Genomic DNA, 11,377 nt, shown 5'->3' on the forward strand with positions numbered 1-11,377 from the left:
ATCTGTTGTCACAATCAAGATGTTACCAGAGCTCCTGTGTTGCCTTCATATTCAGAGGCATAGGAATTGCAGGGTGCAAAGGGATCGGATCGCTGCCTCCCAATGAAAGTTGGTGATAAACATATAGAAGTTAGTTTCATATTAAACAAAATCCATTTCTGCTCTCCTTCTGCATCCAGCACTGATTTCCAAGACGCTTCCCAACTGCCTCTTAACATCTGACTCAAACAAACACTTTCATCCTCACTTTCTGTAGAATACTTCAATTTTCCCATTAAATTAATGCATACCCAGCTCACTGGGTGAACACATTAATAAATGCTTAAGAAAAAAATTTTGGTAAGATTAACAATCATCTCCATTCAAAATAAGGTGATAACTAACCAGTTCTTAAAATGGCCATTTGAATGGTTTTAGTGGTCTGCTTTAGAAACTTTGGGATGGGTGTTTAAAAAAATAAAAAGAGACAAAAGCAGTAACATATGTGTGTGTGCACGCGCGCACACACACACGAATATTTTCAAAAAATATTCTTCTACCTGGCTTGCCAGTTACCTCTGCAGGTGCCAGGCCTCCCTAGTTTCCAAAGACTTCTCTTCCCTTCCTGAGTGCGCAGGGCCCCTTCTCCCTACCCTCACCTCTACCCCAAATTAGGCCCCCTGCTAACTCCTCACCTTGCCATGGACCCCTACCCAAGGACTCCCTCCCCACGTGGCCAGGCCCCCCCCACCAGCCCCTAGTTCCGAGCCTCACCACTGTCCCCTTCAATGTCCCAGGCCCCATTGCTGCCACCCGCGTTCCTTCCTCTTCCTGGGCCACTATCTCCGCGTTCCTGGACCAGCTTCTCGCTGTGGCTGCCGAACCCGTCGGGGAAAACCTCTCGTGGGGACTGCGAGCACCACGTGTGACCCTAAAACTCCAGATCTCCTCTCCCGCCCTGCCGGGTTACGTGCACCAAACCCGGGCCAGCCAGGCGCGGCCTCTGTTGCGCAAGGACCCAAAATGACCGAGGACACGCCGCCACCACGAATTAAGAGGCCCCGGAGCAAACCTGGTGCCAACTCGCTGCTACTTGGCCTCTCTCTGGGAGGAGGTGTAGGTGTGTGAGCCGGGGAAGGGGAGCGAGCCGCGCTCTCAGGCGGGCGCTGTCAAGGCGCCGCGGCCTGCGCAGCCCCGAGGGCCCTGCGTCGCTCTCCCGAGCCAAGGTTCTCAGGAGCGGGCCGCGGAAAAGACGTTAGCGGGAGGAGTTAGCGGCTGTTGGGAGAACGGGTTCAAGGAAACAGTCCCTTCCAAACCCCGGCCATCGCGGGGTGGGCCTCCTTCCTCCCTCCCAGACGTCTGCCACAAGAGGCGCAGGTACCCACGGCGACCGCCCGCCCAGGAACGCCCAAGCACACCCGAGCAGGTCTGGGTAGGACGAGCCGGGGCCCGTCGCCGGTTAGCCCCACCCGGCTCTGAACGCCCAGGGCTCGCCTGCGTCCGCCCGGAACATGCCAGGTGAGGGGACGCCATAGCGATGCGGCCTCAGAGCGCGCACGCCCCCTGTGGTTGGCATGGAAACGGCCCCGCGAGGCCCAGGAGCTCCGCTGATTGGCCGATTTAACAGACGCGGGGAGGGGGTGTTGAAAGTAAATAGCTCTGAGCGCTGGGCCACCAAAGCTGGGACTCTGGCTCCCTGACTGGAATCTATTAACATCTCGGTCTCCTTCCGCCCCGCCCCCTTCGGCGGCTCCTCATTCCCAGTCTAAGTGTGCACTTGCTAATTGTTTGAGACAGATGTATAAAGATATAAGACGGAGAAGAGCGAGGCCCGCTGTGGGTTCCAAGCAGGTTTTGGGGACTTCTGACTTGTGGGAGGAGGGCCGCGGAAGAGCACCCTGCTTATCACTGTGGGAAAGGGACGTACTTTCCCACAGTGATGTATCCTGGGTCATTTGTTTGCAGGCAGGGGGGTGGTGGGGTGACGAATAAGCATAATAGCCCGGAAAGACACGGGCTTGTAGATTTGGACTCCCAATTATCGTGGGGCTTAGCGTCTCGGCTTGGAGGTTTGTCAGACGTCTCTCTCTCTCCTACCAGCTGTCAACCAGATCTTGGAAGAAAGCCTGGAGAGATTCAAATCACAGTTTTGGTTCAAAGCAGCTTTGATCGCTCGCACGGTGGCTTAGGCCCTTTCAGCCCTAATAATTGCAGGGAAGATATCTGTCACAGTGCTCTCTTTTCTGGAGATTCACTGCATCCTTGGAGCCCTGGTGGAAGAGGTTGACTAACCAGCTTGTCTGTTTCTCCTTCCTTGCTAGCAGTAGCCTGTGGAGACTGAGGCTATGCATCTCAGCAGCTCCAAGAGTGGAGTAGTGCTGGCTCCGGTGTCCCGAGGTCCTGATGCCTGTCAGATGATAACCAGAGCCCAGCTTGGCCAGGATCCGCCACAAAGAACAGTACTAGGGGTGCTAACTGAGAATGGGCAGTACAGGAGGACCTGTGGCCAGGTAATGCCTGAGAAGAGCCGGGAAGGCTACTCGCTGAGAAGGGCTCTCATGTCTTGGTGGGAGGTGGGTTTCTCTTGAAATTTTACCTCCAAACTCTTCTTGAGTATTCAACCATGGAATCTGGACTATAGGGACATTTTTTTTTTTTAAAGATCACATTGTCAGGTCCCTTTTCCAGCTAGAAACATGAATAATTTTCTTTGTTATTTTGCCAATATCAAGGAAATAACACATACTGTTTAGGTCAAGTATGTGTAAAGTCAGTTAAGTTCTGGGCTAAAAGGAAATGTGAATGCCCCAAAATAAACTATGGAACTGGGGATCTTCCAGATTGGACTGGTATTCAGATTGATCTAGGCTGTGCCTGAAGCATCCTGGATAAACTTTGTTAAGCTCATTGCTGATGGTGTTAGAATCAGGATTGGATCGGCTCTACTAGATTACTTCCAAATGCATGCTTCAAAAGTCGGCTTCTCCTCGGGACAAAGGACAGTTAGGCAAACGGATCATGGGCCATCTGATATCAGTTGCTTGTGCCTAACTGATCATAGGTACCTCCCTTAACAGACTGTAAACAAATTCAGACACTTAAAATGCAAATGAGGAGTTTGATCCTTAAGAATGAATTTTGAAATTAAAAAAAATATTCCTCAAGTATGTTATTAGACAAGCTTCTCATAACTGTGCCTTAAGCCTGTACTGCACATCTATAGTGGAATGAAGTTGGCAATAGTACAGTGGAATAGGTGGGAAGGTATTCTTTCCATTTTATAGGTGAGAAAATTTGAGAGGTTTAAGAACCCCCCACCCCCCAAAAAAAGCCATGATGGAGGCCAGGTCAGAAGCCTCATCTACTGACTCATCTACTGACTGTTCAAGGCATCTGTGTTTTGGTGGCATCTAGTTATGGGAGAAAATTACCCAATCTGTTACAAGCTTTGGAAAAAACTGAGTAAAGGTGGTTTTAACAAACTTAATTTGCTTAGCGATATTTACTTCTTTAAACTTGAAGTCTAAAACCTCTCATGAATTGGTAGTTACTCCTATGCTCACTTTAAATTCAAAACCATTAGCTAACCTCTATGTTGCCAGGCACTACCTCTACATTTCCCGGTTCTATTCCTCTACAACCTTCTTATAGAAACCGTCTATTTTACACTTTCCCTTCTCTCTATCCTCCAAAGCCTCTATCTCCATCCTTCCTCTCAGCTAATAACTTTATATCCTATTTTCCTAGAAATATAGATGCACCCAGAAGAGAATTTCCACATGCTCCCATGTATCATATACTCTGCCATCCCCCTCCTGCTTCATGACCCATGTGTCCCTGCTCTCATGTAAGGTGAACCCCCATGTGTGCAGCACACCTGATGCCCTCTTGCCTCTTCAAGGGTATCATTCCATCAGCTCTTCTTTCTCAGTTTTCTTTTCTCTACTGGGTCAAACCCAGAAGCATGCAAATATATTGTGATTTTTTTTTTTTCAGTCTTAAAAACCTTTCAGCTACAAAGCTCTTGGCAGCAACTGTCCCATTCATGGCAGTGTTTCTTGAGAGTTTGCCTACTGTAAACTCCATCAGGATGAGGATTTTGCACATCAGGTTTTGTGCTGTATTCCCAGTGTTTAGAATAGTGCCTGGCCAGGGTAGCATGCAAGTGTTTATTGAATGAATACTCTGTCTCAAATTCTTCTCTTGTTGTCTTTGACTCAATTCTTAATCCTTCCCTTACTGGACTGATTGGCGGCATTTGACACTATTGATCACTCTTTATTCCTTGAAATAGTTTCTTCTCTCTCAGCCTGGAAAACACGGCTCTCTCCTGGTTTCCCACCTAGCTCACTGGCCACACCTCCTCAATATCTTGGTTCTTCCTCATCCAATATCTAAAAGCTAGAGTGTGCCAGGGCTTAGTATTTGATCTCAATCTGCATGCACTCCCTTAGCAATCTCTTCAAGTCTCCTGGCATTAAATACCATCTATCTGTTGATGACTCCTTCTTCTATCTCCAGTCTGGACCTCTCAGCTATGTTGCAGGCTCACATGGTGAGCTGCCTACTTGATGTCTCCACTTGGATCATGCAGTAGGCATCTCAAACTTAGGCGAAACCAAACACCAACCCTGGCCTCAGACTGCTCTTTCCGGAGTCTTCCTCATCTCAGTAAATGGAATACCCATCCTTCCTGTTATTCAACCCCAAAACCTTTGTCATCCTTGACCCTTCTTTTTCTTCTACCCCACTTCTAATTTGCTGAGAAAATACTATTGGCTGTATTTTAAAAATGTCCAGAACCTCATTTATTATTCTCATTATGTCATATAATAAGGTTCTACATCTTATAGGAGAATTTATGCATAGTATGCATTTCTAAAACCATCATGTTTCTAAGTAACTAGGTTTAAATGGGACCTTTACAGGAGCCTGTTGACTAAAAGTTAACTATTTAAGGAGGACAATAGGAACTCAGTAACTATGTGTCAAGAACCTTGCTGGGTTGGTATAAAAGCCTGTCATGCTACAAGCACAAAAACTGATTTACAATTTTCCATCCACATGTGGTACCTAGTTCACTTTGGAGGAGAGCTATAGTTTTTCTTTTTTTCTATAATCTTGAGTTCCCTTTGATAAATACATGAGGAAGATGACAAATTTTAGGTAGCTCCTTTCCCAAATGTCAAATGTAGACGAAGATAAGGGCAAAGTCATCCTTGGGAAGCTTCATTTTCTGAAATTCAATTGCAGACATAGATATTTCAATTTAAGATTCCTTGCATCTTTCCAGCCTGCTGGTTTGAGTCACATGGGTTCTTAGCACCTATGAGGGCTACGGGGTGGCCTCTAACAAGAAACTTAACCCTTTTTCTAGGGGATCACAGCACTCAGGTGTTTCTCTGGGTCAGAAAATGTCTTCCCTCCAGCTGGAAAGAAAGCGCTGTCTGCCAGCGGGGTTCAGGGGCCAGCCAAGCAAGGATTTGACATGTACGTGGACGAGCCTGAGCAAGGGGACAGAGACAGCTGCACAGGGCGAGAGGGGATGGCATTTGAGGATGCCTATGAAGTAGACACCAGAACACTCAAGTCAGACCTTCACTTCCTGCTGGATTTTAACACAGGTAATGGGACTCATCTGTGGCTGATGGTACCCTGTCTTTGTAATCGTCTGCAGCATTTAGTAGCATATAACTAGCAAGAGAACACCCTGAGTAGTAACTGTTTTCACAACTGCCTGTAGGGGTTTAGTGGATGGAACTAGTTTTTAAATTAAATGTTCTTACCTGATACTGTTGAACCCCCTGCAGTTTCCCCTATGCTGGTAGATTCATCTCTCTACTCCCAGTCTGAAGATGCATCAGATTTTGGTACAGATGTGATAAATGTGACTGAATATGCTGAAGAAATTCATCAGTACCTTAGAGAAGCTGAAGTGAGTTTTCCCAACTTCTCCTTCAATTTCCAGCACCCCAAGCACTTCATATTAAGATAGTTATACACTCTTGGCCATAACCATGAGTGAATGGCATTCTTGTGACATCTAAACATGAGAACGTTTATGAAAAATAATAGTTGTGAGGTGAGTAGCAGTTATTTGGACTATTTCTCTTTGACTCAAAGGGTTTGTATGGGGCTTCCCTGGTGGCGCAGTGGTTGAGAGTCCGCCTGCTGATGCAGGGGACGTGGGTTCGTGCCCCGGTCTGGGAAGATCCCACATGCCGCGGAGCGGCTAGGCCCGTGAGCCATGGCTGCTGAGCCTGCGCATTCGGAGCCTGTGCTCCGCAACGGGAGAGGCCACAGCAGTGAGAGGCCCGCGTACCGCCAAAAAAAAAGGGTTTGTATGTTAAGTATTTCACTCTTGGGGATAATGATTATTGCCATTTTTCCCCTCCTTTAAGTCATCTGTTAACTAATTGCATTACAGAACCAGAATTTCTCACTTTCTTCCATATCGTGGTAAAGATTTATCTGGCTCTTGACTGAGTTTCCTGCTAACCTTTGCTCATGAGATTTTTAAAAATAGCAACTGTTCTGTGGTGTAATCTTTCTAACATAGCAACTATTTGAATATCAAAACTCTTTCCCCAAACAGATAAGACACATGCCCAAAGTGCACTACATGAGGAAACAACCAGACATCACAGAAGGCATGCGAACAATTCTGGTGGACTGGCTGGTTGAGGTGGGAGAAGAATATAAGCTTCGGGCAGAGACTCTCTACCTGGCCGTCAACTTCCTGGACAGGTTTCTTTCCTGCATGTCTGTTCTGAGAGGGAAACTGCAGCTTGTAGGAACAGCAGCTCTTCTCCTGGCTTCGTAAGTGTTCTTCAGCTCAAATAATGTGAAACTTCAGCCTGTCAAAACACTTGATTTCCGTTCCCATTTATTGGAGAAATGCAGTGCTTGATAAGTAAAACTTATTCATGCCTCCTTTGATAGAATGTCATCATTTTTACAGTGTTTACTGAGAATCTGAGTCTTACCATATGTTCACTCTTCCATTTGGATGTTTAAGATCCTCTTAACAAGAAGTTCAATATCATGACTAAGGCAGCCATCAGCTCAAATTCAGGATCCAATTTAACTATTTTGTGGTGTAGTCTTTTGGCTGTATTCTAGTATGAGTAAATGTCCTATTGTAAGAGATTTTGGTTACATAAAAGCCTTCTCTTCATGATCTAGCAAGTGACTCATAATAACACAGTTTATTTGGTTATAGTGAATAAGCTATTTTAGCTGGTTCCTGTTACTATCAATCATTCATAACAATATCTAATTGTGTAGAAAAGGGCTACGTTGTGGCTAATATTCTTTTAAATAAGTGACCTGCTAGTGAATGGTAGTTTCCTTTCTATTCTTCTGGTCTCAGACATAATACTTATTAATGCCTAAAATATTGCAAACATTTCCCTACAGAAAGGAGAAACAAAACCAAAGAATCGATAACTGTGAAATTGTATCATTATCTATCTCTTGGATACATAGCATCTTTTGCTAATTCAATAGAGAAAACTGAACATGATCTTTCAAAAAACTCAAGACCAAAGGAGTTTTCTCCTACCATTGTGTTCAATATAACATTCTTTTCCAAAAGATGATTTGGGGCTTCCCTGGTGGTGCAGTGGTTGAGAGTCTGCCTGCCGATGCAGGGGACACGGGTTCGTGCCCCAGTCCGGGAAGATCCCACATGCCGCGGAGCGGCTGGGCCCGTGAGCCATGGCCACTGAGCCTGCGCGTCCAGAGCCTGTGCTCTGCAACGGGAGAGGCTACAACAGTGAGAGGCCCACGTACCGCAAAAACAAAAACAAAAACAAAAGATGATTTGAAATCTATAGAATTAAGAGGAATTCACCCACATGTCTGTCATTCAGAATCTTTCAGCATATCAGAAGCCAAAACCTAAAACTCCCAGTTGGAAATTGTTTCTTTACTATCTCGTAGCAGTAAGTACGACATATCCTTGTCATACTCATGTTCTTGCTCTGGAAACAAGCTCCTCCTCTTTTCACACCTGTACGATTTCGTGATTTGTAAGTGATGTTTAAGTCTGCAAGGGCCATGTGACAGGCATGGTTGTGACAGCACAAGAGGGAGAGCACAGGGTCAAAGCTTTACTTCCCCAAACTCTTTCCCTTCTGTAGGAAATATGAAGAAATATATCCACCTGGAGTAGATGAGTTTGTCTTTATAACTGATGATACCTACACAAAACAACAACTGCTGAGAATGGAACACCTGCTCCTGAAGGTCCTGGCTTTTGACCTGACAGTGCCAACCACCAACCAGTTTCTCCTTCAGTACTTAAGGAGGCAAGGGGTGTGTGTCAGGACTGAGAACCTGGCCAAGGTAGGCCACATGACTTCCAAGAACTTCAGTGCCAAATGGATAAAAAAAGCAGCCTCCTTCAGTTCTTCCTTCCTTTTCAGTTCTTTGCCTTGGGCCCAGAAAAGCTTTTTGGCAACTGGAAGAGAACTAATTCTAAGAACATGACTTCTGCTTACGAGACATTGCTATTAATCGTGTTTGGCAGACACGGGTTGTCTAATCACCCAGGTCTTAGAAAAAATTTAAGCTTGGAAACTGTTCTCTTGTTATATACAGACCACATACAAGCAATACCTCTTAGGTTTACAGAATGGGAACAAGATAAATATGGCTCTATTTGGCTCCAATCTAATCCTAACTTGTTAAGTAATGAAGCACTATTTGGTCATTTGGAGTTCTAAACTTTAGTTGAAGGCACTAAAGTACTGGTTTGGAAAACTTGGTTTCCGTCCATAATGATCTAATATATCTGGTATTTATATGCCATGCAAAGAGTAATAAGGGTGTCTCTATAAGTTTCCCAATATGTTTCTTTTAATTTGATAAGTTCCCACGGGTACTGTTCTAGCCTATGAACTGCATGTATTTGCCTGATAAATTAAGAGCTTTAACATGGACATATTTTTGCCTTTGGCTGAAGGCTTTAGTCCGCTCCAGTGGCCAGAGCAATGCTACTTGACCAGCATAAACCTGCACTACTATAGTATAAGTAACCCATCATGTATACTGTATGGTTAGGCCAAATACTTGCCTATCCATTTTGAAATTTACTTGAAATTTATTACAACGTAAATGTTACTCTGGTTATGGACAGGCATAGCAATTATTAACCCAGTGAATAATTTTGAGCATCTATTTCTGCGCTCATCACTAGATGCACACTGAACAAAGATGACACAGTTTGTCCCCTTGACATTTCTAGGTTTGCTTGTAACCTTAGTCAAATTCCTAATTCTAATGAGATTTTCTCTCTTGTGCTTAGTATGTAGCAGAACTGAGTCTCCTTGAAGCTGACCCGTTCTTGAAATACCTTCCTTCACTGATCGCTGCAGCTGCTTACTGCCTGGCAAACTATACTGTGAACAGGTACTTCTGGGTAAGTGCTCGTTGCTTCTTTCTAGATGAACCTCAAGGCCTATCTAAAGTCTGCTCAGTAACCCTGAAGGCTTAGAATGGGCTGGCCTCTTGTGAAGGAGAGTTAGTTTAATAAGAAACTGGTTGCCTTGCCAGCAGACTACAATGTGCCGCTGAGTACTGCAGGTCAGTCTTCATGGCTTGGACTCAGCGGCTTAGCTCACTGGGGAGCAGAGGTTGCAGGAAGTCAAGGGGATGGTGGTGGCAAGCTCATTGAACGGAAGCAGGTCTGGAAACCTCAACACCCACCTTTATGCAAGGAGGGCTGTTGTAGTATAAGCACTGACCACTTCAAGGCAAAAGATGTTGACTTTTCCCCTCTGTGTAAAATAACCTGGGTCCAGTTAGGATGGTCAGAGGTTGTATCAGGCTTTCAAAGGAACAGGGCAGTTAGCATTGCTTCTTGGCTTGTGATGGTTGGCAAGACTAGAGATGGGCCCCTAAGATTTGGTTCTGAAGGCTCATTTTGTGCTACAAGAGTGGGGTATCTACTTTTATTTTTCTAGAATTCTTACTTTTTATTCTGAATTTGGCTAAGACTCATTCATATTCTATTTAAATAGAGTGTACAGGTAAGTAGAGACCCTTTAGAGGCCAGTAAAAAATCCTGCTCATGAGAGAATAAACTGTCCCCAAAGTGAGCATTATAATTGTACAATGTGAGCAAATTTAGAATTCTGTTTTTCCTAATATCTTATTTCTAAAGTCTCTGAGGAAGGATTACAGTTTCTTTTGAGATGAACATGGATACTCACTAAGTGATTAATCTCCTTTATTTCACCGTTTTATCTTCAGATTTCTGATATCTTATAAAGCTGTATGATGCAATTTTCTTCTTTTGTCTTTTGTTTTGATTAGCCAGAAACCCTTGCTACGTTTACAGGCTATTCATTACGTGAAATTGTGCCTTGCCTGAGTGAGCTGCATAAAGTGTGCCTGGGTATTCCCCACCGACCTCAGCAAGCAATTAGGGAGAAGTACAAGGCTTCCAAGTAAGCTCCTGAGATTCTCTTACCTGGGCTCACTATTTAAAGCTTTAACGAGTGATAGTAACTTCAGAATTAAAAATACAACAAATTGCATATCTGGTGCGAGGATGGAAGAGTAAGGTTTCATGGCAAATCAAGAAAATCAGTTTGGAGGGGCCTAGATTTATAACTTGTCAGCATTGTAGTACATCTAGTCAGCCAGCTCCTTCCTTTCTGTTAAAACTACTAGAAAGTTTTCTGTGGCCCACACGAGATTTTATGAAACCAAAGTCCTTGGCTTGTGCTGAGCTTGCTTTGGGTCTTATTTCAGGTACATGCACGTGTCTCTCGTGGAACCACCCGCAGTCCTTCCTCTACGATAAGTTTCAGAACCGAAGCGCTTTCAGAACTTAATCTCCAGATCAACAGAATTGGTCTTGATTTTTATAGGTTTCTGCAGGTTGGGTCAAACTAGTGTTGCTATGATATAGATGACATATTTTTTAGAATGTAAATGTATTGAGGTTCTCTTAGACATTGGTAGCTTGTAATATAGTCTAAACTTCCTAAAGAATAAACAACTTGCCTTCTGACCACGTGTTAGGCTTATTTACTGATTACCATGGCTGACACACCTGCCTGGGATTTTACTTGAGAGTATTACAAATGTCATCTTTATTTCAAGAACGGTTCTGTGTTGGTTTTATAAATCTGGCATGCTATTAGGATGAAGTGTTCTGAGGAATCCAGAGACTTTCATGTGTGGTAAAATAGCTACTCTGAGACTCTTTCCTTCCTGTCTTTTTACTCCTCATGTAGGTCTCCACAAATTGGCAAGGGATGAACTCCAAGCCTAAACAGATTAGTGAAGGGATGTAAACAAGCACGGTCTATTCTAGTTTCCCTATTGGACCCTAGGCAGTAAAGACAGTGGGTTGAGGACTGAATTGGTCGGGTAGCTCTGAGGG

At 44.4% G+C, this 11,377-nt stretch overlaps 1 protein-coding gene across 1 annotated transcript; it reads left to right on the forward strand.

Annotated features, from left to right (window-relative positions):
- The first annotated feature begins 2,306 nt into the window (after positions 1 to 2,306).
- Positions 2,307 to 10,792, forward strand: CCNA1 (cyclin A1). Its single transcript, XM_065896042.1, has 8 exons — positions 2,307 to 2,489; positions 5,357 to 5,603; positions 5,790 to 5,914; positions 6,575 to 6,798; positions 8,124 to 8,328; positions 9,290 to 9,403; positions 10,300 to 10,433; positions 10,741 to 10,792. The coding sequence occupies exons 1-8, from the start codon at positions 2,325 to 2,327 to the stop codon at positions 10,790 to 10,792; spliced, it is 1,266 nt and encodes a 421-aa protein (XP_065752114.1). The 5' UTR covers positions 2,307 to 2,324.
- The last annotated feature ends 585 nt before the right edge of the window (positions 10,793 to 11,377 follow it).

This window comes from Phocoena phocoena, chromosome 18 (genome assembly GCF_963924675.1).
Source record: "Phocoena phocoena chromosome 18, mPhoPho1.1, whole genome shotgun sequence".
Lineage (NCBI taxonomy): Eukaryota > Metazoa > Chordata > Mammalia > Artiodactyla > Phocoenidae > Phocoena > Phocoena phocoena.

What these genes read in the sequence shown, in the direction of transcription:
- CCNA1 (XM_065896042.1), top strand. Translation starts at nt 2,325, where the DNA reads ATGCATCTCAGCAGCTCCAAGAGTGGAGTAGTGCTGGCTCCGGTGTCC. An exon ending in GCAGCTCTTCTCCTGGCTTC is followed by an intron (nt 6,799 to 8,123) that starts GTAAGTGTTCTT and finishes TCCCTTCTGTAG; the next exon opens with GAAATATGAAGAAATATATC. An exon ending in GGACTGAGAACCTGGCCAAG is followed by an intron (nt 8,329 to 9,289) that starts GTAGGCCACATG and finishes TCTTGTGCTTAG; the next exon opens with TATGTAGCAGAACTGAGTCT.